This window comes from Coregonus clupeaformis, chromosome 30 (assembly GCF_020615455.1).
Source record: "Coregonus clupeaformis isolate EN_2021a chromosome 30, ASM2061545v1, whole genome shotgun sequence".
Lineage (NCBI taxonomy): Eukaryota > Metazoa > Chordata > Actinopteri > Salmoniformes > Salmonidae > Coregonus > Coregonus clupeaformis.
In genome coordinates this window covers 49,114,170-49,140,191 of record NC_059221.1, presented here as the reverse complement: position 1 = coordinate 49,140,191, position 26,022 = coordinate 49,114,170, and the positions used below count along the sequence as shown (strand labels likewise).

General features: G+C 42.1%; 2 protein-coding genes and 2 long non-coding RNA genes across 4 annotated transcripts; 1 reads left to right on the top strand and 3 right to left on the bottom strand.

The window, feature by feature from the left end:
* Positions 1–781: 781 nt before the first annotated feature.
* Positions 782–4,092, bottom strand: LOC123482310 (B-cell CLL/lymphoma 6 member B protein-like). The gene is made up of 3 exons (XM_045209618.1): positions 4,065–4,092; positions 3,727–3,854; positions 782–2,141 (listed from the first exon to the last, which is right to left on the bottom strand). The coding sequence occupies exons 1-3, from the start codon at positions 4,075–4,077 to the stop codon at positions 1,116–1,118; spliced, it is 1,167 nt and encodes a 388-aa protein (XP_045065553.1). The 5' UTR covers positions 4,078–4,092; the 3' UTR covers positions 782–1,115.
* A 1,297-nt stretch (positions 4,093–5,389) lies between these two features.
* LOC123482313 lies at positions 5,390–7,616 on the top strand. The gene is made up of 5 exons (XR_006657666.1): positions 5,390–5,677; positions 6,525–6,723; positions 6,940–7,057; positions 7,161–7,461; positions 7,578–7,616. It is a non-coding gene; the product is annotated as an uncharacterized LOC123482313 (long non-coding RNA).
* Positions 7,617–18,388: 10,772 nt separating this feature from the next.
* On the bottom strand, positions 18,389–23,532 carry LOC123482315. The gene is made up of 2 exons (XR_006657668.1): positions 23,431–23,532; positions 18,389–18,582 (listed from the first exon to the last, which is right to left on the bottom strand). It is a non-coding gene; the product is annotated as an uncharacterized LOC123482315 (long non-coding RNA).
* Positions 23,533–23,660: 128 nt separating this feature from the next.
* On the bottom strand, positions 23,661–25,798 carry LOC123482248. Its single transcript, XM_045209293.1, has 4 exons — positions 25,337–25,798; positions 24,815–24,945; positions 24,424–24,614; positions 23,661–23,673 (listed from the first exon to the last, which is right to left on the bottom strand). Exons 1-4 carry the CDS (start codon positions 25,605–25,607, stop codon positions 23,661–23,663), a joined length of 606 nt encoding a protein of 201 aa, XP_045065228.1. The 5' UTR covers positions 25,608–25,798.
* Positions 25,799–26,022: the final 224 nt, after the last annotated feature.

Sequence of the window (26,022 nt, the reverse complement as noted above, 5' to 3'; positions counted from 1 at the left end):
TGCAGAGTTTAATGACTCTGATAGGAGAACATGTAGGATGGATCAACAACATTGTAGTTACCCCACAATACTAACCTAAATGACAGAGTGAAAAGAAGGAAGCCTGGACAGAAGAAAAACAATTTCCAAAACATGCATCCTGTTTGCAATAAGGCACTAAAGTAAAACCGCAAAAAATTTGTAAAATAAATTAACTTTATGTCCTGAATACAAAGCGTTATATTTGGGGCAAATCCAACACAACACATCACTGAGTACCACTCTTCATATTTTCAAGCAAGGTGGTGGCTGCATCATGTTATAGGTATGCTTGTCATCAGCAAGGACTCGGGAGTTTTTTTGGATAAAAATAAAAGGAATAGAGCTACGCCAAATATACAATTGAGTTGCTTACCAAGACGAAATTGAATGTTCCTGAGTGGCCTAGATACATTTTTTTGACTTAAACATGGCTGTCTAGCAATGATCAACAACCAACTTGACAGAGCTTGAACAATTATTAAAATAATGTCCAAATATCGTATAATCCAGGTGTGCAAAAGCACTTAGAGACTTACCCAGAAAGACTCACAGCTGTAATCGCTGCCAAAAGTGATTCTAACATGTATTGTCTCAGGGGTGTGAATACTTATGTAAATTAGATATTTCTATATTTCATTTTCAATACATTTGCTAACATTTCTAAAAACATGTTCACTTTGACATTATGGGGTATTGTGTGTAGATGGGGTGAGATGTAAAAAAATATTTAATACATTTTGAATTCAGGCTGTAACAACAAAATGTGGAATAAGTCAAGGTGTATGAATACTTTCTGAAGGCACTGTATGTGCCTTATACCGTGTATATCAAAACATTTCTGGATGCAATATTCTACTTAAGAATATTCAACACTGAAATCTGTTACGATCATTATTCCAAATGCATCTGTGGATTTTTTCTGTTGACATCAATGAAAATGTATAATTGTCTTTAATACAGAGTTTGATCTAAACATCAGAAGCTATCAAGTAGAATGGTTACTTTCTATGTTATAGAGTGGAATGGTTTTTCTGCTGGTGTATCCTGAGGTAGCTCCTCTCTGAGAACCTCTTCCCGCAGTGCGTACAGGCGAACTAATATATTTTCTCCCCTGTGTGGATCCTCTGGTGCACATTCAGTTGGTACTGGCGGGAAAACCTCTTCTCACACTGGGGGCAGCTGTATGGTTTCTCCCCTGTGTGGACCCTCTGGTGCCTCCTCAGGTCACCAGCCTGGGCGAAGCGCATGTGACACTGGGTACAGCTGAAGGGTTTCACCCCTGTGTGGACCCTCTGGTGCTTCTTCACATAGTTCGCCTCAGCAAAGCGCTTCCCACACGTGGGGCAGGCGTACGGCTTGTCTGCGTCCGTCCTAATGCTCGGCCTCCCACGTTGTGACCCAATGACACCAGAGGAGGTAGAAGCAGGAGCCACCACCCTCGTGTGGTCATTCTTTGAGCTCCCTTCTTGACCTCTAGCCATTGATTGGGTGTTGTTGGGATTGTGTGCTGTGTTATAGGCTAAGTACCTCTTGTGGAGAACACCCATCCTGACCCTGTCTGTATTGGTGGGGTAACCCCGTGATAACTGAGGAAGGCTAGACCCAGGTCCAGGCCTTCTATGAACCCAGTCACCAGGCAGTATACAAGACCCTGAAGGAGAAGACAGACTTGCTGATAGACCACCAGGGGGGGCTCCCACCATTCTCTGTGAAGGCTGAAGTCCAGGGTGACATTCTCTATTCATCATGGATACTGTGCTGTTTGTATCATAGGAACAGGAGGGTCGATCTCTATCAGCCCCAGGCCCTGCTCCATCCCTGCACTGAGACTGTGAAGAGAAGGGTCTGGGCTTCAGACTGGATCCCTGACTGGAGCCTCTGTCTCTCTGATGACCACCAGGACTGAGGTTGTTCAGTCCACCTGTCCACTGGTTGTGTTCTGCGTGATGGTGGAGTCTTTGTCCCTCGAGGTTCCATCCTGATTCTGAGACAGGAAGGAAGAGTGACGGCTCCTGATCCATGGTTCTGATCCGGGGCCAGGGTTTGTGACCAGCCGCTTTAGAGGTCCAGTCTCTCCCGCCAGCAACACCGGATATCAGCAGGTCCTCATGGACTGCAGGCTGTAAACACAAATTGAACAGAAGAGCATATAAAGGTTTATATAAGAAACTCTTTGCTGTACACACAGAAACATGACATGATATTATAAAATGTTAACCACAGTCAAGCCCATCTCTAACACTGTGATTCAAATACCTAACAATATGGAGCCAGTGGAGTTTATTATAAAAAATGTCCATATCTGTTGATTCAAGAATGAAGTATAATGATTTGGTTCCACTGAGATAAGGGAAACTCAGTCCCTGCAATGACACAAAAATAACCAAGTCAGTCAGCACAGTTTTTATTTAATTTAAACAAAATGGTCAAACAGTCACATAACGTGAAGAACAGTACTTTTATTGCACAAAATGATACGTGACATGTAGAATAACTTTTCTCACTATGGTAAGACTTTACATTTTCTGTAAATCTGGTACCTTCACTTTGATTAAATGAATTTTAGAATACTTTGAAAAAGGTTTTACATTACATTACACAGATGTTATGTACCTTTGTTAAGTGAATTAAGGCACTATCATTATCTCACTATAAAACACCAGTATCAACCTAAAGGGACATATTTGTCACCTTCATCAGTGAAGCATTTTACAGACACCATCACACCAACCATCACCATATAATCTACTCTGCCTCATCATATTCATTCTTTCCTCAGTTCACCTCATCCAGTTCCCTACTACATCTAAAACCAACAGAATTAACTACAAACTAACTAGTAATATATTACATGTCACTATACTCTATACATGGGCTGTGTGCATTTTCTGCTGGTGTATCCTGAGGTTGCTCCTCTCTGAGAACCTCTTCCCGCAATGCGTACAGGCAAACGGCCTCTCTCCCGTGTGGACCTTCAGGTGCCTCTTCAGCTGGTGCTGGTGAGAGAACCTCCTCTCACACTGGGGGCAGCTGTATGGTTTCTCCCCTGTGTGGACCCTATGATGCCTCTTTAGGTTGAACGAGTGTGAGAAACTGGCCCGGCACAGGTGGCAGCTGAACGGTTTCTCCCCTGTGTGCATCCTCTGGTGGATCTCCACCTCTATGGGGAAACTGAAGGATTTCCAACAGAACGAACACGGGGAAGCGCTTCTCTTTGGCGCTGCCACCTTTACTGATTCCGTCTCTACTACTGTCATTTGTCAATGGGCTTGTGTAGCAATTAAGTGTTGAGGCACTGATATTGTCTGAGGTCTGGTTTAACTTTAGGAGAGTGTGAGGAGGACGAAGGCCAGGGAGTGTCTGTGTTGTCGCAGGGTCCATGTTCCAGTTGATAGATCCTATTGAAGGCAGGCTGAAGGCAGCACCTGTCAGGGGGTTAACCTTAGGCACCATCAGTCTCTCTGAATCACAACTATAGGAGCAGGACGGAGCATCGCTAGCCGAGTCTGTGTCTGTTCTCTCCCGCCGCATATGGACACCTCCCCGTCCCTGCAGACCAAATCTACGCCTTGGCCTGGTCTCAGCCAGTCTGTTGTCATGGAGACTAAGATCGGATGTTGTTTTGTGTTTGACTGTCTGTTTCTGTTTGTGGTTAACAGTATTGTACTGCAGCGCAGAGTTGAGGACGCTGTCCCATCCACTGACCTCCACTATGTCGCCTATGGTCCTGGCCTGCTCTATGATGTCGTCCCCAGGGCCCTTGGCTGCACCTGTCTGGGTCTGGGAATCCAAGTTGGCCACCCAGTCTCCTCTGTTAGCCTCCAGCCAATTACCTGCAGGAAGAGGTTAGAAAATAGACTTTACAAACATGCCAGAGAAAACTCTACATATTGAGTTTTTTTGTGTGTTTTTGGATGTAAACATAGGTTGTATTTATTTTATTTTATGAATGAAGAAAATTCTTACAAAAAAATTGCCAGGCGCATCACTATTCCCATTGAAGATCTATTACTGTAGGTAGGCTATATGTATTTCTCCCTTACCTTGCTCCCCCATCTTTAGTCCACTCAGAAGATCAATGCTCTCTGGTCCATCTTCTATTGTCTCCTCTTTGACCAGCAGCAGATCAGGCTTCCCATCCTCCATGTCTACTGACTTGTAAGAGATACAGAGAGAGAGGATGTTGGATAAAAAAAATCTGATATGAGCACCCTGCTATGGAGCATCTTCTGATTGGGCAATGAGGGATTGCTATGAATGTTAGTTAATTTGATTAATTGACACTCTTTAATGGTTTGATAATTCAAAGGCATGGTCCCACACTTAAGACAAAATTAATCAATACCTGGACCTGTATCTATACCTGGAATAGTATAAAGTAATCCTTCTGGTCCTCTGTAGCTCAGCTGGTAGAGCACGGCGCTTGTAACGCCAAGGTAGTGGGTTCGATCCCCGGGACCACGCATACACAAAAATGTATGCACGCATGACTGTAAGTCGCTTTGGATAAAAGCGTCTGCTAAATGGCATATTATTATTATTATTATTATTCTTCCCCCTCCCCCCATAAAAAAAAAAAAAAAAAGTGGTTGTCCCACTGGCTATCATAAGTTGAATGCACCAATTTGTAAGTCGCTCTGGATAAGAGCGTCTGCTAAATGATGTAAATGTAAATGTAATGTAAATGTATCTACAAAGAATCTGAGTAGGAGTGCTGATCTAGGATATTTCCATATAATTGTATCCATTATTATCTAAAAGGCAAAACTGATCCTAGATCAGCACTCCTACTCTGAGAGGCTTTGTGGATACGGACCCTGACCTAATACCATTCAGACAGTAGTTCACAGTGGGCTCACCTCAGTGAGACTGTGTGTGGTCCTGTGCTGCTCAGCTGGTTCCTCTGTGTGTTCAGGAGGAGGTGTAGTCTGGTTGTCCTCCATGACCATGGTCCCCTCAGGGTTCCCCAGACCCTCCTCACACCCCTCCTCCTTCACCAGCAGCACCTCTGGACCCTCCTCCTCCTGGAAGAGACAGGTGATACAGATTACACAGATATACACTCCCTCGGGTATGTACACAGGCACACACAGGTAATAAGCACACTTTCAACATGTAAGGGGCCATACTTGGGAACATTGATTATTTCCTGTAACAATTTCCATATCAGCCTATCAAAGATCTTAAAGATGCGACTGCCCATAAAAAGCAACTAATCCCATTGAAAACGGCCTATGTGCCATTGATATGAGTCACAAACATTTATGTTAGTGTCAAAATTGACTACAAAGTGTAAATAGACCAATTTTGGTCATAATGTCAGTGTTGCCAAAACGGAGTTTGGAACCCAGTCCATCACAATGAGTAAATGAAAGTTGGTTTTGGATTACAATTATGTCAACAACCCATCCCCACTTTTGCCAAGCTCCACGTGCAAATTGCCCCTCCGCTTCCCGTTTTTAGAATGGGGCTCTGTTGTTTCATCGCCTCTAATGCGTTCAAAGGATCACCGCCGTTTAAAACTGAAAAGCGCTATATGGATTGACCATGGCTCCACAGCGAAAGTTATATGGTTTGCATGCCCTGCGGAAGGACCCTAGTATGCGGAAAGGTGGTTGGAGTTCGTCAGTCTCCAAGTCTGCAATGTTCGGTGGTGGTGAGTTTAGCCAGAGATACTGTAATATAATGACCGCTGGCATAACGACGTTAACGTTGTTGCAGGTTATGTAGCTATCTTTTTGATAAAGCGAGGCAAGCTAGCTATAATGTTAGCTATCGAGGCAGGCTAGCTAACGTTTTAGTTATTGTTAGCATAGCTAGCTAGATAACTAAGTTAGCTAACTAGCTCATTACAACTTAGTTCGTTGGTAGCTCACTACTGGTTATTTAACGTTATTTGATCAATCGGATTTGCAAGTTAGGTTGTAACTCATACAAGTGTATTCTGTACGTTATTGTCAAGGGTAAAACTAAATAATGAATGCAGCTATGGTGGTAGTTAACTCATGTCTGAGTCTGACAAATACGATGAACTAGGCGCAACAAACCGCAATGGTGTCACAGGCCTGAATTGAATCTAGCTAGTCAATCTACATCTGTAAAGCATAGAATTAGGTTTTCCACAGCCACATCAAAATTGGCTATATCGTAAAAATTGTTGGTCTTACTTTAGGGTTAGCAGTGTGATTAAGGTTAGGGTTAAGGTTACGTTCAAAATCAAATGTTTTGAAGATAAATTGTAGAAATAGCCGTAGTTTATGACTTTGTGGCTGTGGTAAATAGTGACGACCTAGTTACTGCCCTGATGACACAGACGGCTTCATCAACAACGGTAATGTATATGAAAAGTTGTATTAAAAAATACACGGTTTGATAAACTAGTAGGTGAATTACCCAGCCAATCAGATACAAGTAGTACAGTAATTTTGGTTTGAAGCACATTATCAAAAGCGTTGTCCTTTATAACAAAATGCAATTCTGTCTATTGTATCACCCTGTCACAGACCCTCCCATTCAACACCACCTCATAAGATGAGGAAGTCCATTGTTTGAGGATTGCTTGCAGCAGCAGTTCGAGAAATGTCAAGTTTGCAGCCGAACATGCAACATAGAGAAGACCAGCAAGGGGACCCTCAGCATCACACAGACATGCCCTCGCTGTGAGAATTCCTATACATGGAACAGGGAGAACGCTCGAATCAGGTTGGTGACATTTGACCTGGTCAAAGGTCTAAACAGTTTTGAGTTTTGTACCAATTCACCTTCATAACCTAGCCTGGTGGAACCAGCCTGATCGCTGCATTTACCATTCTATTTAACTTGAAATAGAAAGTTGAATGCAGCGATCAGTTTGGTTCCACCATGTGAATCTTAACCACCATTGATAATGTAATCAGTGCTCTGTGTTTGACCGACAAGTATCTTTGATGAGGGGCCATGCTGCCATGCCCATCAATTGGGCGCTGGCAAAGACCTCAACTCCAGCCTCACCTCTTGCCTGCTCACCAACGGTCGTTGATGGGGAAACCAGAATTAGGTAGGTTTAGTCTGTTTAAACTTCAACATAGTATATGTGTGTCAGATATCACCTATCCTAACTGCCATTGGTAATAGAACAGTGACTGTGTATGTGTTCACAGATGCAGCTATGGCGCCAGCACTTGGAGACTTGCAAGATGATGTGATGGAGTCCGGACCGACAGACAGACTTGATACTGACGTCTCTGAATGGAGAGAGACCTGGCACTCAACACATCCACAATGTGGGACTGAAGGGGATTACTACTAATACAGTACACCAGAAATGTACATTTGCAACACCCTTTTCATTCCATTTGTCGCTGATAAACTCTGACTCAACTCTGCCTATTTCTACAGATGGACTGTAGATGCTTTTGCCAGTCGGCAGCCTCAGTCATTTGATGGGGAGACCATAATTGGGTAGGTTTTATCTGACCTGTTCAAACTTCAACATAGTACCTGTTTGTGTGTCAGATATCACCTATCCTAACTGCCATTGGTAAAAGAACAGTGACTATGTATGTATGTGTTTACAGAAACATGTATGGAGCCAGCACATGGAGACATGCAAGATGATGTGATGAAGTCCAGACTGACAGACAGGCTTGATACTGATGTGTCTGAATGGAGAGAGACCTGGCATTCAGCATAAACATTTTACTAGACAACTTTTACTTGTATTGTATTTTTAAATTATTGAATTGAATGGTATCAGTCAACATGGGGACGAGAGGAACCCTGTGTATTCTGCACCAGGAAACTCCTGTTGTATACAGGACACCACACATGAAGGTATGACCACTGACATGTTTGCCAAGGTAGCCCCAATACCACCAGACAAATGCAGATAGGCAGAGTATCTGTATTGGCTGGGAATGACAATAAAATATGAAAGGTTCACATTGTTATATTAACAGAACACTGCTTCTATGGTATTATGTGAAGGGTTGTTTATTCTACATGGACCTGTTACTACATTTGAAAGTTATCAAAACACTTAGTAAAATCTTTGAAATTGCTACGTTGGAAGCTGAAAATGTGTCTAGGACCAACAGATGCATATCTGTATTCCCAGTCATGTGAAATCCATATAGATTAGGGCCTGAATTTATTTCAATTGAATGATTTCCTTATATAAACTAACTCAGTAAAATCTTTGAAATTGTTACATGTTGCATTTATATTTCAGTCAATTGAAATAAATTCATTAGGCCCTAATCTGGGGATATCACATGACTGGGAATACAGATATGCATCTGTTGGTCACAAGATACATTTTCAGCTTCCAGGAATTGTGTAGAGATCCTTGCGACATGGGGCCGTGCATTATCATCCTGAAACATGAGGTGATGGCGGCGGATGAATGGCACAACAATGGGCCTCAGGATCTTACGTTATCTCTTTGCATTCAAATTGCCATTGATGAAATGCAGTTTTGTTCGTTGTCCGTAGCTTATGCCTGCCCACACCATAACCCCACCACCACGGAGCACTCTGTTCACAACGTTTACATCAGCAAACCGCTCGCCCACACGACGCCATACACGCTGTCTGCCATCTGCCCGGTACAGTTGAAACCAGGATTCATCGGTGGAGAGCACACTTCTCCAGTGTGCTAGTGGCCATCAAAGGTGAGCATTTCCCCACTGAAGTCGGTTACGACGTCGACCTGCTGTCAGGTCAAGACCCTGGTGAGGACGACGAGCACGCAGATGAGCTTCCCTGAGACGGTTTCTGACAGTTTGTGCAGAAATCCTTTGGTTGTGCAAACCCACAGTTTCATCAGCTGTCCGGGTGGCTGGTCTCAGACGATACCGCAGGTGAAGAAGCCGGATGTGGAGGTCCTGGGCTGGCGTGGTTACACATGGTCTCTGGTTGTGAGGCCCGTTAGATGTACTGCCAAATTCTCTAAAACTGAGGTGGCTTATGGTAGAGAAATTAACATTCAATTCTCTGGCAACAGCGCTGGTGGACATTCCTGCAGTCAGCATGCCAATTGCACGCTCCCTCAAAACATCTGTGGCATTGTGTTGTGTGACAAAACTGCACATTTTAAAGTGGCTTTTTATTGTCCCCAGTACAAGGTGCACCTGTGTAATGATCATGCTGTTTAATCATCTTCTTGATATGCCACACCTGTTAGGTAGATGGATTATCTTGGCAAAGGAGAAAGGCTCACTAATAGGAATGTAAACACATTTGTGCACAAAATTTGAGAGAAATAAGCTTTTTATGCGTATGCAAAATTTCTGTGATCTTTTATTTCAGCTCATGAAACATGGGACCAACTGTTTACATGTTGACCAACACTTTACAAAGGCTACATGTTAGCGGTTCCCATTGCATAAGCTTGCACATTTAGCCCTATTCCAGTAACAAATTCCTTATCAGCCTATCAAAGATCTTAAACTTTTTCTCCACAAACCAATGGCATTTCTTTAAATAGGACAACTTGGCCACCAGAGGGATACATTTAAACCTCCAAATTCAAGGTTTACTTTTGTTCCTCTTCACTTGGTCTGTCTCAATATTGCATGATCATCGCATCCTTGACTAGGATACTTACTAAAGTTACATGTTCGTATTTTGAAGTCCCACGTTTTTATCCGTTTCACATACATCCATGTGCTTTTACGGAAAAAAGATAAAGGTCTATACAACATTTAAGTTTATCGTACAAAAAAAAGTAGAAGAGCCTTATGGACTTGTCAAATAGCTGTCATGTACTGAAACAGTCATTGCTTTCCAGGTGGCAAACAGAGCTAAAGCGTGTTCATTAACCGCGGGTTCTCGAACCCCTCGCTTCAAGCATTTTTGTCACTGCTGGTCCACACATACAGTGGGGAGAACAAGTATTTGATACACTGCTGATTTTGCAGGTTTTCCTACTTAAGAGGTCTGTAATTTTTATCATAGGTACACTTCAACTGTGAGAGACGGAATCTAAAACAAAAATCCAGAAAATCACATTGTATGATTTTTAAGTAATTAATTAGCATTTTATTACATGACATAAGTATTTGATACATCAGAAAAGCAGAACTTAATATTTGGTACAGAAACCTTTGTTTGCAATTACAGAGATCATATGTTTCCTGTAGGTCTTGACCAGGTTTGCACACACTGCAGCAGGGATTTTGGCCCACTCCTCCATACATACCTTCTCCAGATCCTTCAGGTTTTGGGGCTGTCGCTGGGCAATACAGACTTTCAGCTCCCTCCAAATATTTTCTATTGGGTTCAGGTCTGGAGACTGGCTAGGCCACTCCAGGACCTTGAGATGCTTCTACGGAGCCACTCCTTAGTTGCCCTGGCTGTGTGTTTCGGGTCGTTGTCATGCTGGAAGACCCAGCCACGACCCATCTTCAATGCTCTTACTGAGGGAAGGAGGTTGTTGGCCAAGATCTCGCGATACATGGCCCCATCCATCCTCCCCTCAATACGGTGCAGTCGTCCTGTCCCCTTTGCAGAAAAGCATCCCCAAGAATGATGTTTCCACCTCCATTCTTCACGGTTGGGATGGTGTTCTTGGGGTTGTACTCATCCTTCTTCTTCCTCCAAACACGGCGAGTGGAGTTTAGACCAAAAAGCTCTATTTTTTGTTTCATCAGACCACATGACCATCTCCCCATTCCTCCCTCTGGATCATCCAGATGGTCATTGGCAAACTTCAGACGGGCCTGGACATGCGCTGGCTTGAGCAGGGGGACCTTGCGTGCGCTGCAGGATTTTAATCCATGACGGCGTAGTGTGTTACTAATGGTTTTCTTTGAGACTGTGGTCCCAGCTCTCTTCAGGTCATTGACCAGGTCCTGCCGTGTAGTTCTGGGCTGATCCCTCACCTTCCTCATGATCATTGATGCCCCACGAGGTGAGATCTTGCATGGAGCCCCAGACCGAGGGTGATTTACCGTTATCTTGAACTTCTTCCATTTTCTAATAATTGCGCCAACAGTTGTTGCCTTCTCACCAAGCTGCTTGCCTATTGTCCTGTAGCCCATCCCAGCCTTGTGCAGGTCTACAATTGTATCCCTGATGTCCTTACACAGCTCTCTGGTCTTAGCCATTGTGGAGAGGTTGGAGTCTGTTTGATTGAGTGTGTGGACAGGTGTCTTTTATACAGGTAACGAGTTCAAACAGGTGCAGTTAATACAGGTAATGAGTGGAGAACAGGAGGGCTTAAAGAAAAACTAACAGGTCTGTGAGAGCCGGAATTCTTACTGGTTGGTAAGTGATCAAATACTTATGTCATGCAATAAAATGCAAATTAATTACTTAAAAATCATACAATGTGATTTTCTGGATTTTTGTTTTAGATTCCGTCTCTCACAGTTGAAGTGTACCTATGATAAAAAATTACAGACCTCTACATGCTTTGTAAGTAGGAAAACCTGCAAAATCGGCAGTGTATCAAATACTTGTTCTCCCCACTGTATGTGATGAAGTGGATGATTATAATAATGCATTTATAACATTGTACATGTAAGTGTCAACCTACACGTCTATGTAATATAGCCTATACTAGAGTAGCGTTGATTATTTATGTAGCGGTGCCAGTAGCCTATGTATCGGTCTGCATTTTTACATTGAATTCATGGATTTCACATGAGAGGGTTCCAGCAGTGATTAATTTTTATTTATGTAGGTCTATAGCCCAACTCACATTGTCGAAGTGAATTGAAGTGTACCATACAAAATCCCATATGCATTAATAAATTATAGCATAAGGAGGACACTATATGATGTGAATGAATGTAGGCTTTAGCTGTACTGTTGATCGGAGTTACTATAGTACAGAATATGAGAAAAAGAGAGTTAGATGACTTTGTCAAATATAAGTAATTCACCATCTGATATAGACAAGTGTCTTCCTCCATTAAGACTGTCGATTTGGAATCTTTTACATACAGTAGACTAAGCCTGGGTTCGAGTCCGGACTCCAAACCTATTTAAAATAACTGCAATACTGCCATCTGTAGGATGATAGTGAGAGTGCAACCTGTAATCCTAACCTATTACACTTTGTAACGCTCGTCCTCGATTCAAATAACGCATATGTGACGATGTAGGTGATTATAAAAATGCATATAAAATATTGTAGGCCTACATTTAGGTGTACACACCCATATAATATAGCCTATGCAATATGATTATTAGGCCATAGCAGTGTATTTGTCTGCAAGGCTAAAGAAAAAAGTAGCTCCTTATTAAATTCATTCTTAATCTTAATTTTCAAGCTGTTGGCTACGTCCCTTCTTAACACAAAATAAATTGAATTTCAAAGGGTGTAAAAACACGAATGTGAGATTCGAACCCTTACCACAATCTGCGACAATTACATAGAGCCGGGCACTCTACACAGAAAGCAATTTGACCAGTCAGTCAAATACACGTGATGCAGTTGTTTTGATTATCAGTAAATACACGTGATGCAGTTGTTTTGATTATCAGTACCTGCTGTTATACTTCTGTTAAGGACGCTTCCATGAACAAATGTTGGAACACGTCCAACTACGTTGACGATTTTAATTTGTAGATACAGAATTTGTTACAGGAAAGAATCAAGGCCACCTGGGGAGATTAGCATTGGACTAAATGTACAAGTTTATGTAATGAAAACAGCTAACGTGAAGCCTTTGATCACGTGCCACTACGTCAACGATTTTAATGGGCTGATTCTTAAACTTAAAACTTTTTCTAATTTTTGCAAGTATGGCCCCGGAGTGTTTACCCATCCCCACTGCGTTTGAGTCCTATACTGTAGTTACACAGTGGTAAATATAAGTCCACTATGATTAATCAAGTCATCAGACAAACCTGACCCAAACTATTGTGACATGTACAAGTAGGTGTTTGTTAGTGTGTGGGTATGTGTAGGTATATTTAGTACGTGTATATTGGTTATAAAAGCACTGTCTGGTGTATGCAGAATAGGGTGAGATCAGATGTGATGTATACTAAAGAGAGTCTCAATCAAGTCTTAAACACAAAATGGGACTTTTCATTCTATTGAACATAAACACGTTTTAAATACACCATAAAAATCATCATGAACTTGATACTGCTTACATTTTCACTTTAAAAGTGTCTTGGGAAAAAAAATGAAGTAGTTCAATGGAAGTAATGAAACGGGCATTTGTGAATATTATATAGCCTACACAGTACAAACAATATGTAACAGACTTTTTAGGCTTATATGTGACTCTATACTGTATCACACAATGTCTGGATGCAATACTCTAACCAGGAATATTCCAACACTGAAATCTGTTAATCTCATTATTCCAAATGCATCTGTGGATCTTTTCTGCTGACGCACAATGAAAATTCACCTTTGTCTTTAATGCAGGGTTTGATGTAATAAGCTATAAAGTATAATGGTTTCCATTTTATAGAGTGGAATGTTTTTTCTGCTGGTGTATCCTGAGGTAGGTCCTCTCTGAGAACCTCTTCCCGCAATGTGTACAGGCGAACGGCCTCTCTCCCGTGTGGACCTTCAGGTGCCTCTTCAGGCTGCCAGCCTGGGTGAAGCGCATGTGACACTGGGTACAGCTGTATGGTTTCTCCCCTGTGTGGACCCTCTGGTGCCTCTTCAGGTCACCAGCCTGGGTGAAGCGCATGTGACACTGGGGGCAGCTGTAGGGTTTCACCCCTGTGTGGACCCTCTGGTGGATCTCCACCTTCTGGGAGCAGCTGAAGCCTTTGTTACAGAACATGCAGAGGAACCGTTTCTCTCTACTATTGCCTGATGTTGCTCCCCCTCCCGGAGCCTGGGCTCTAGCCCTGTCGTTTGATTTCAATACCTGATCGAAAAGATTGCGGCCGTTTGAATCGGAATGCCCCATCGAGGTGGACACTGGGTCGCGATCCCTGGGAACGAGTGTAAAGGGGAGTGGGTTTCTAGAATTGGATTTGTCTCTAAGCTTCCCTGTAATCTAAGAAATATCTGCCCTGTGAGTGTCCGTCTCCTAGGTGACTATCTGCATTCCATGTGGGAGGACCGTCGCCCTCCACTTTCACTTCCTCTATGACCCGATCTTCCCCTTTCTTATCTAGATGCCCATCAGAGTATAGACTACTACTGTACTGGTTCCAGTCCCCTCTAGACAGATCAGTCTGTGTCTCTAAACCCAAGGGCATGTTGCCAGGGTCCATCTCTGTAGTGTAAGAACAAGACGGATCATCACCGCCAGTGTCTAACACATCACTATCACCATGGGAATGAACCGTCCTCTGGCTCTGGTGAAATACCGGTAAATACTCTGAGCCGGGAGCAGGAGGACAGCCCAGTCTCCCCAGCCCCAGTCTCTCTGGGTCTGATCTGTGGTCAGATCCTGTGTGTAAGAGCCTGTGTGTTACAGTTAAAGTCTTGGTGTCTGTCTCTGACTTCAGGATGGCATTCGGCGTTCCACTGACCTCCGTGATGCTGCATCGGGTCCTGGGTTGCACTGAGGCGGGGGTGGGGTCCTCCGTGGCTTCAAGGTGCGCTCCATCCGCTCCAGAATGAATGTCTCTGCTGTTCCGTGGGTCCTCCTCTCCTTCAGACTTCTCCTGCTTGACCCCAGGACCTGCAGCCTCTGCATCTGTAGACTGACAAGACGAGAGGAGGTTATTACCGGTACGTGAGTTGAGTTGTCGTAGGGTCTCACAAGCTCCCCTATGGCAGATAAATAAGGATGTACATGTAAGCAAATGAATAGCTGAGGGGAGCCTTTCTGAAATAAACGGGACACAGTTGATTTACAAAGGAACTGTAATTCAATTATAAATACAACACTATTACACTAGCCTCTATCACCATAACATGCTGGGTTGAGGTTCCACTCCCCTCATCAACAGTGATTGGTTGGTCTTCTCTCCATGTATTGTGTCCCGTTGGCTTCACAAAGCTCCTGTGGCCTCCAATGAGATGTCCTTCACCTGTGAGAGTGATTGGGGGGAAAGAGGTGGTTAGGTTAGCTACTGTCAATGCTCAACGCTATATTGTACACTATTGACACTGTCCAGAATTGGCAAGGATGTAAGGTAACACTTCTCATAACTTCTTGATATACTATTTGTTGATTATGTTACATGCATCACATTGTTTTAATTTAGTAAATAATAAGAAATGCAGTAAATCAAGAATCTGGTCAGAATGTGATATTGTGTCTTTGTGCAAGATAGCTAAGTAATTAGGGGAATTACTGCATATTATCCAAAAACTGACCAAGATCCAATTCTGGATAAAACATCTGAACATGTGCAGAGGTAGCTACAGATTGTAACACCGGATAATGTGATTTAACCAAAACATTTTGGTATCCATTGTACTGGTAGTTACAGGTGTGGCTATACAAAACGTAGCCAGAGATTTTTCAACTGACCTGGTATTGACGATACAATCTTCATCCTCGATTCGTGGAAACAGGAGTCTCATAAAATGTCTGTCCAGTTGCAGGGGGTCCGTTTGAATTTAGAAAATGCAACGTTATTAAAATTAATATTTTTTCGGTCCATGAACTAATCCAACAATGTGTCCACCGCCATCCTGTCTTTTTCAAATCTTCGCTCACTGGTCGAGTTCTTTCTGAATGACCCGGTACCCCGGGTAGGCGGAGTTTGGCCATTTTAGACCTTACATGTCCTTAAATTAATCTCCACTTACCAGGGCAAAATGAACTCCACCATTGATTGAGACAGGTGAGTCCACCCCAAACTGTCTAATGTCATAATGACAGACACCTGTCTAGGTTACTTCATGGACCAAAAACTAGATTTAATTTAGAAAATGTTCAGTTTTTTAAAATAAAACGGACCCCCTGCAACTGGACACAGACATTTTATGAGACTCCTGTTTCCACAAATCGAGGACGAAGATAGTATTGCCAATACTAGGTGAGGTTAGTTAAAAATCAGGCAGCGCACCCTCGTCCTCCTGCAAAATGTACCTCTTGCCATTCCTCTGTATCGGTCGAGGATCTTTACACTACTGGGACGACTGGCGAAGACGCGCTCTCGCATTGTCCTCTCTGCGCGCTCCCGTGCCACCTTCAGTTCCAGTAGTTTCCTCCGCAATGTCCTGTTTTCTTTCTGGCTTTGAGTTATTTCCAAACGAAACACTGCATAGTCGTCGTCTACGAGTTTACAGATCTCTGCCACGGCTGCATTCGCTAACACCTCCATGATGGAGGCTATTTGAGTGTGAAAAATCATACAGTTAGCCATTGTTAGCAGCTAGTTAGCGTTGCCTAGATAACAACCAAACACTCTCTCCAACGCGAATTAAAGATGACCTGGGGTAAGTATGTGATGCGGTGCAGTTAATTTAGTCATATTTTGAGTTCCAGGGTGTTAACAAGCGTCTAAATCACAACAATAAAAACGTTAACGTGGACGTTGTTCTTATCACTGTGAAGCAGGCAAGAATAACTAGCTAAGTACTTCCAGGTCACGGATTTTTGGAATCCTTCAGAATAGGTGTCCCTTCCTGTTACTTTGTAAATTAATAATTAGGGCGAAAATGTTGGAAAAGGAAAATGTGCAGAATTATCGTATTTTATACTAGTTATCATACAAGCAATAATTACAACTATTTCTATAAGATATTTTTATTTTATTTAATTTTTTCAATCCTAAATGGTCAACAATGTTTTTTTGTGTGTGACATACTCCTATAATTGATTGCACCTTACATTATTGTCTGTATGCAGTAAAAGGGGGGATCCATTCTATTCAGGGGCACTTTAGTTTCAAATCCACAGTTTACACCCAGAGGAATTTGCTGCTAATTTTGCAGCCCTTTAAAGAGTGCCCAATCAGCTTAAATCCAAACTTTTTTTTTTCATTTTGGACATACATATTGCACCCTACACAATTTTCGGTCCCGCTTTAAATGACGTTCAGCTTATAATGGCTTCATAAAGCCTTCATAATGCCTTCATAAGCACTACATGTGTTACAAAGCATCTATAACCGTATGTCAATCTTTATAAAGGGTTCATAAATGTGGCATAACCGTGTGACAATCACCCATGTCAAATGTGACATAACCCACTATGTCAAATATGATATAAACATGTGCTTTATAAAGAGTGACATGTTGTCCTTAAGGATGGCATACGCTCTAATGTGATATCATGTTACACCTACTCTAGTTCCCAGACACTTCCGCCCAAATGTGCCGAAAGTATGGTGACCAACGCATCAAACTTGGCCATCATTAGTTAGGGTTAGATTTAAAATCACGTTTTAAGAAGCTCAATTGTGGAAATGGGCAGGGTTAGCCATAATTATCAAATCAAATCACATTTTATTTGTCACATGCGCCGATTACAACAGGTGTAGACCTTACCGTGAAATACTTACTTACACGCCCTTAACCAACAATGCAGTTCAATAAATAGAGTTAAGAATAAATAAAGTAAAAAATACAATAAAAAGTAACACAAGAAAATTACATAACAATAATGAGGATATATATACAGGGGGTACCAGTACCGAGACTGTGACTTGTGTTTAATGACGATGACAAATACTTTTTACTCAGTAAGGTCACTCCTATAGAATTCTATGATCACTCCCACTAAGGCCAACTTTGAATGGTTGATATCCCATGCTTATACAGTATTTACATTTTTTACATTTGAGTCATTTAGCAGACACTCTTATCCAGAGCGACTTACAGTTAGTGAGTGCATACATTTTTTAAATTTAATTTTAATTTTTTATACAGTATGTTCAATAGCCTGGGTACGACGTTACACCAAACAACACTTACCTTGATGAAAGCTCCCAACCTAAAGAAATTGAAAGTGTCTTTCTTCTGGAACCAAGTTGCACATTCCTCAGTACACAAACATGCACAACAAAAACGAGCCATGCAGTGCTGGGCCCAGTCAGGTCTTTGACACATTCCCCCGCTGTTGGCAACATTGTAACCGGCTGTAATCAAGCCCTGGTCTCCAGCATGGGAACAGAAGAGTAATACCTGGTGCAGTAGTCAGGTTGGACTACTCCAAATCGTCTTGGTTCTGATACACACAACATTTGCAGGTCAATCAATCCATTTTAAATACCTCTCACGCCCTACAGTAACCTGTGGATCATGAGAGAACCTTCATAAATCAGCAGAATGCAAATAACCTATTTATTGACAGTTTATGTAGTGTCCTGTAATACTTCATTTGAAGTGAGACACCTGCGGTCATTCATAACACATCCATAAAGACTCTCTATCGCATGATGCTGTACTTAATTTAAAAGGCAGACCCCTTTGGTCATTTATAACACATACATTAAAGGCTTAATGATGTAAACACAAATGTATTAACACTTAGAATTATCACTAACAGCTAAAACAAATAAACATGTTTAAACCATACATTTCCTTTTATTTGTACATTTTTAAAACAATATAAATACATTAAGTTTAAAAAGGTCTTGTAATGCGATTACATTGAACATTACACAGGGCTGTGAATAGTGTAGCTTGTCAGTGAGCTGGCAGACAAATGGTTTGTGCCTCTCTTCCTGCTGGAGGTACTGCATGTTGGTTCCAACCTTAAAAGTAACAACAAAGAAAGTTAGCAGATCCGTTAGGAAATGCTTTTGTCACACCATCTGGATAAGGGCATTTCTGTGCTCCGCCAGAAACTCTAAATGGGAAGATGGGAAACGCCATTAAATGTGTATTATTATATTCCTCTTTCATTTACAAATCTCATGACATGGATACATTAAGGCTAGCTAGCAATTGCTGTGAAGTCACCGAAATTATTTGAAATAACGATTTAGGTAGTAGCTACAGTATTTAATCTAACTCAACACTTAACAACTACAAACTCATTTAAATGACAAAGTAAGGTTAACTTAGTTTTTCGCTGTCCAGTGGCAGCACAAGTGGGCATTTGATTTGCGAACTCATCACATGATCAGTGTCATTGTCAGCAACACTAAAAGTACTTCTGGGTCATGGAATTTGAGATTTTGAATAAAAGTTCCCCACGTAAGAGTAGAAAAGTGTCAATAACCATTCATGATATGAAAAATAATTGTCTAAACATTAACAATGATTCATATTTGTTCATATTTAAGTGACATTTGCATTAAGGTCAAATAAATGCCCCCAATGTGAATCACTGTATATGGAATACATATTGGCTTAGAACAAGAACTATTCTGGGTGCCGCAGTAAAAGTATTGTAGAGAATACTCCAGTAGGGTCTGTAGAATGTACAGTGCATTCGAAAAGTATTCAGACCCCTTGACTTTTTCCACATTTTGTTACGTTACAGCCTTATTCTAAAATTGACACAATCCTGTCTCGGAGCTCTAAAGACAATTCCTTCGACCTCATGGCTTGGTTTTTGCTCTGACATGCACTGTCAACTGTGGGACTTTATATAGACAGGTGTGTACCTTTCCAAATCATGTCCAATCAATTGAATTTACCACAGGTGGACTCCAATCAAGTTGAAGAAACATCAAGGATGATCAAGACTCATGGGCGGCGCACAATTGGCCCAGCGTCGTCCAGGGTAGGGGAGGGAATGGCCGGCAGGGATGTAGCTCAGTTGATAGAGCATGGCGTTTGCAACGCCAGGGTTGTGGGTTCGATTTCCACGGGGGGCCAGTATGAAAAATAAATAAATAAATGTATTCACTAACTGTAAGTCGCTCTGGATAAGAGCGTCTGCTAAATGACTAAAATGTAAATGTAAATGTAAATCAATGGAAACAGGATAAATCTGAGCTCAATTTCGAGTCTCATAGTAAAAGCTCTGGGTATTTCTATTTTTTATTTGTAATAAATATCAACAATTTATAAAAACCTGTTTTCGCTTTGTCATTATGGGGTATTGTGTGTGTAGATTGATGAGGAAAAACATGTATTTAATCAATTTTAGAATAAGGCTGTAACCTAACAAAATGTGGAAAAAGTCAAGGGGTTTGAATACTTTCCGAATGCACTGTATGGTGTCATTTCTGAATAATATGGAGTGTTGATGGCCTTTTACTCCACCCATTCCATTGGCAGCCGAATCGCATCACATGTGCACTTACTGCACTACAGAAAACCTACTAACCAAACAATGGTGCAGGGCATGCTCACTGAATTAATGGGCAACTACACTCAAAAATAAAGTTACTTAAATTTTTCCCAGACATGAAAAGTCATCACCTGATGTGGTTTAAGCATAGCTGTGAACACAGATAATCCAGTTTTGTTGTTTTTCTACAAACAAAAGTGAAAACTGGGGTAAGCCAGAAAAGATGGGGGAAATCTGAAATCTGGAAAAACAAAACCAAGAAAACTGAATTTGGTTAAAAAAAACGGAAGTAGGTAAAAAATTAAAACAACGTTTTTTTGCTGTGTATGACTGCACTTTAGAGTGTGTGTCATCCTGAAGCACAGCATTTTGGGGGAAGTTGAGGTCAGGTCCAATATTGACTATGCACCCAAGAGGGAAAGAGGTTGGGCCATCCTAGAAATGTTTTAGTGAAATATAATATGTACAATTTAGCAGACACTTTTATCCAAAGCAACTTAGTCATGTATGAATACATTTTTACATATGGGTGGTCCCGGGAATTGAACCCAATATCCTGCTGTTGCAATGCACTAGCAAGATGCATGACAGGGTTATAAATGCGTTGTGAAGCCTCAATTTAATGATTTATAAGGCCTTTATTAAGCAGTGATTATGCCACCCTATATAAAGCACATGTTTGTCATATTTGACAGTGGGTTATGTCACAGTTATGCCACATTTATGAACCCTTTATAAAGCATGATTTACGGTTATAGATTTGTAGCACATTTATGTAGTGTTTATGAAGGCTTTATGAAGCCTTTATAAGCTGAAAGTCATTTAAAGCGGGACCCAATTTTCTGTAGCTTGTGTCAGAGTAATTCTTTCTATTTAACCTTTATTTTTTACAGGGAGGACATATTGAGACCTAGGTCTTTTTTTCAAATGCGCCCTTTATAATAAAACAAATATATACATATATATATACATATACACACACACATACATATATACATACATACACCCACACACACACACACTACCGTTCAAAAGTTTGGGGTTACTTAGAAATGTCCTTGTTTTTGAAAGAAAAGCAATTTTTTGTCCATTAAAATAACTTCAAATTGGTCAGAAATACAGTGTAGACATTGTTAATGTTGTAAATGGCTATTGTAGCTGGAAACGGCTGATTTTTAATGGAATATCTACATAGGCGTACAGAGGCCCATTATCAGCAACCATCAGTCCTGTGTTCCAATGGCACGTTGTGTTTGCTAATCCAAGTTTATCATTTTAAAAGGCTAATTGATCATTAGAAAACCCTTTTGCAATTATGTTAGCACAGCTGAAAACTGTTGTGCTGATTAAAGAGGCAATAAAACTGGCCTTCTTGAGACTAGTTGAGTATCTGGAGCATCAGCAATTGTGGGTTCAATTACAGGCTCAAAATGGCCAGAAACAAATAACTTTCTTCTGAAACTTGTCAGTCTATTCTTGTTCTGAGAAATGAAGGCTATTCCATGCGAGAAATTGCCAAGAAACTGAAGATCTCGTACAACGCTGTGGACTACTCCCTTCACAGAATAACGCAAACTGGCTCTAACCAGAATATAAATAGGAATGGGAGGCCCCGGTACACTAGCCATTTACAGCACTAATTTAAAAAAATCAAAAAAAAATGAAATTTCTAAGTGACCCCAAACTTTTGAACGGTAGTGTGTGTACAGTGGGGAGAACAAGTATTTGATACACTGCCGATTTTGCAGGTTTTCCTACTTACAAAGCATGTAGAGGTCTGTAATTTTTATCATAGGTACACAAAAACTGTGAGAGACGGAATCTAAAACAAAAATCCAGAAAATCACATTGTATGATTTTTAAGTAATTAATTTGCATTTTATTGCATGACATAAGTATTTGATACATCAGAAAAGCAGAACTTAATATTTGGTACAGAAACCTTTGTTTGCAATTAGAGATCATACGTTTCCTGTAGGTCTTGACCAGGTTTGCACACACCTGCAGCAGGGATTTTGGCCCACTCCTCCATACAGACTTTCTCCAGATCCTTCAGGTTTCGGGGCTGTCGCTGGGCAATGCGGACTTTCAGCTCCCCTCCCAAAGATTTTCTATTGGGTTCAGGTCTGGAGACTGGCTAGGCCACTCCAGGACCTTGAGATGCTTCTTACGGAGGCACTCCTTAGTTGCCCTGGCTGTGTGTTTCGGGTTCGTTGTCATGCTGGAAGACCCAGCCACGACCCATCTTCAATGCTCTTACTGAGGGAAGGAGGTTGTTGGCCAAGATCTCGCGATACATGGTCCCATCCATCCTCCCCTCAATACGGTGCAGTCGTCCTGTCCCCTATGCAGAAAAGCATCCCCAAAGAATGATGTTTCCACCTCCATGCTTCACGGTTGGGATGGTGTTCTTGGGGTTGTACTCATCCTTCTTTCTCCAAACACGGCGAGTGGAGTTTAGACCAAAAAGCTCTATTTGTGTCTCATCAGACCACATGACCTTCTCCCATTCCTCCTCTGGATCATCCAGATGGTCATTGGCAAACTTCAGACGGGCCTGGACATGCGTCGGCTTGAGCAGGAGGACCTTGCGTGCGCTGCAGGATTTTAATCCATGACGGCGTAGTGTGTTACTAATGGTTTTCTTTGAGACTGTGGTCCCAGCTCTCTTCAGGTGATTGACCAGGTCCTGCCGTGTAGTTCTGGGCTGATCCCTCACCTTCCTCATGATCATTGATGCCCCACGAGGTGAGATCTTGCATGGAGCCCTAGACCGAGGGTGATTGACCGTCATCTTGAACTTCTTCCATTTTCTAATAATTGCGCCAACAGTTGTTGCCTTCTCACCAAGCTGCTTGCCTATTGTCCTGTAGCCCATCCCAGACTTGTGCAGGTCTACAATTTTATCCCTGATGTCCTTACACAGCTCTCTGGTCTTGGCCATTGTGGAGAGGTTGGAGTCTGTTTGATTTAGTGTGTGGAAAGGTCTTTTATACAGGTAACGAGTTCAAACAGGTGCAGTTAATACAGGTAATGAGTGGAGAACAGGAGGGCTTCTTAAAGAAAAACTAACAGGTCTGTGAGAGCCGGAATTCTTACTGGTTGTTAGGTGATCAAATACTTATGTCATGCAATAAAATGCAAATTAATTACTTAAAAATCATACAATGTGATTTTCTGGATTTTTGTTTTAGATTCCGTCTCTCACAGTTGAAGTGTACCTACGATAAAAATTACAGACCTCTACATGCTTTATAAGTAGGAACACCTGCAAAATCGGTAGTGTATCAAATACTTGTTCTCCCCACTGTATATGTATGCCTTATATATCACACAATGTCTGGATGCAATATTCTACCCAGGAATCTATATATGCCTTCAGGCGAACGACCTCTCTCCTGTGTGGACCTTCAGGTGCATCTTCAGCTGGTGCTGGCGGGAGAACCTCTTCTCACACTGGGGGCAGCTGAAGGGTTTCTCCCTGTGTGGACCCTCTGGTGCCTCTTCAGGTCACCAGCCTGAGCGAGCGCATTTGACACTGGGTACAGCTGAAGGGTTTCACCCCTGTGTGGACCCTCTGGTGCCTCTTCAGGTGGCCAGCCTGGGCAAAGCGCATGTGACACTGAGTACAGCTGAAGGGTTTCACCCCTGTGTGGACCCTCTGGTGGATCTCTACCTTCTGGGTGCAGCTGAAGCCTTTGTTACAGAACATACAGAGGAACCGTTTCTCTTTACTATTGCCTGATGTGGCTCCCCCCTCCCCTGGGCATGAGCTGTAGCCCTGTTGTTTGAGTTCAATACCTGATCGAAAAGGACGCGGTCTTGTAAATTGGAAGGCGCCATCAACGTGGAGACTGGGTTGCAATCCCTGAGCACGTGTAAAGGAGAGTGGGTCGCAACATTTAGATTTGTCTCTAAACTGTAATCTAAGAAATCTCTGCCCTGTGAGAGTCCATCTCCTAGGTGACTAGGAGGAATGTTGCCCTCCACTTTCACAGTTACCTCATCTACAACCAGACCTTCCCCTTTCTTATCTATGCACCCTTCAGAGTATACACTACTACTGTACCGGTTCCAGTCCCCTCTAGACAGATCAGCCTGTGTCTCTAAATCTAAGGATATGTTGCCAGGGTCGATCTCTGTAGCGTAAGAACAAGATAGATCATTGCCAGTTTCTAACGGGTCACCTGAGTTCCGATGGGAATGAACCGGGCTTCGGTTACCGTAAAGTAAATACTCTGAGCCGGGAGCAGGAGGACAGCCCAGTCTCCCCAGCCCCAGTGTCTCTGGGTCTGACCTGTCGTCAGATCCTGTGTGTAAAAGCCTTTGTGTCACAGTTAAAGTCTCTGACTTGAGGATGGCGTTCAGCGTTCCACTGACCTCCGTGATTCTGCGTCTGGAGCTGGGCTGCGCTGGGGTGGTGGTGGGTTCCTCCATGGCTACAGCCACACCAGTCTGGATGTCTCTGCTGTGCCGTGGGTCCTCCACTCCTTCAGTCCTCTCCTGCTTGACCCCAGGACCTGCAGCCTTGGCATCTGCAGACTGACACAAGAAGAGAGGAGGTTATTACCGGTACATGAGTTGAATTGGATAACAATGTCATAGGGATGTCTCACAAGCTCCCCTATCGCAGATGAATAAGTATGTACATGTAAGAAAGTGAATAGCTGAGGGGAGCCTTTCTGAAATAAACAGAACACATTTGATCTACTGTAATTCTGATGTAATATTATTACACTAACCTCTATCACGATAACATGCTGGGTTGAGGTTCCACTCTCCTCATCAACAGTGATTGGTTGGTCATCACTCCATGTATTGTCTCCCGCTGGCTTCACAAAGCTCCTGTGGCCTCCAGTGAGATGTCCTTCACCTGAGAAAGTGATTTGGGGGAAAGAGGTGGTTAGGTTAGGTACTGTCAATGCTCAACGCTATATTGTACACTATTGACAGTTTTGACAGTCTAGAATTGGCAAGGATGTAAGGTAACACTTTGCATAACTTATTGATATACTATGTATTGATCGATTATGTTCCATGCATCATAATGTTTTCAATTAGGAAATAATAGGAAATGCAGTAAATCAAGAATATGTTTAGAATATGATAGTGTCTTTGTGCAAAATGGCTAAGTAATTAGGGGAATTATTGTATACTACCGTAAAACAGAGACCAAGACCCAATTCTGGTTAACCATATGTGGTTAACGCATCTAAAGTCACACATGCGCAGGGGGGAGTAGTCTCTCCTAATGCAAAATGTACCTCTTTCCATTCCACCATATCGGTCGAGGATCTTGACACTTCTGGGACGACTGGCGAGAATGCGCTCTTGCGTTGTCCTCTCTGCGCGCTCCCTTGCCACCTTAAGTTCCAGTAACTGTAGTTTCCTCCGCAATGCCCTGTTTTCTTTCTGGCTTTGAGTTATTTCCAAACGAAACACTGCATAGTCGTCGTCTACAAGTTTACATATATCTGCCACGGCTGCACTCGCTAGCACCTCCATGATGGAGGCTATTTGAGTGTGAAAAACCATAACGTTACAGTTAGCAGCTAGTTAGCGTTACCTAGATAATATATCAACCAAGTTCTGTCTCCAACGCGAATTAAAGACTACCTGGGGTAAGTATGTGACTCTGTGCAGTAAATTAGTCATATTTTGAGATCCAGTGTGTTAATAAACGTCTAAATAACAACTCATTTATAAAAACACTAACGTGGAAACGGTCCTTGGTCACTGTACACGTCCGGTCCGTTTACTTCTTATTCTTTGGTGTCATGGCGTTCAAACATTTTGTTTGTGCATGCCGCCACCTACTGTGCGGTAGTGTGTGGTCGATAACGTAATATTTTGTGATTTAAAAAATTTAAAGGAAATGGGAAAAGGAAAACATTGCACCACCAACTAACCCTACACCTATATACCACTATTTCATAAAAATACAAATCAC

Bases quoted from the DNA above. Each gene is read 5' to 3' on its own strand.
- LOC123482248 (XM_045209293.1), bottom strand. From the start codon at position 25,607: ATGGTTTTTCACACTCAAATAGCCTCCATCATGGAGGTGCTAGCGAGT. The intron at 24,946-25,336 runs GTACATTTTGCA...TCACTTTCTCAG, and splicing joins ATATGGTGGAATGGAAAGAG to GTGAAGGACATCTCACTGGA. The intron at 24,615-24,814 runs GTTAGTGTAATA...TTCTTGTGTCAG, and splicing joins AGCATGTTATCGTGATAGAG to TCTGCAGATGCCAAGGCTGC.
- LOC123482310 (XM_045209618.1), bottom strand. The intron at 2,142-3,726 runs GTCAGTGGATGG...TTGTGTTTACAG, and splicing joins CCATAGGCGACATAGTGGAG to CCTGCAGTCCATGAGGACCT.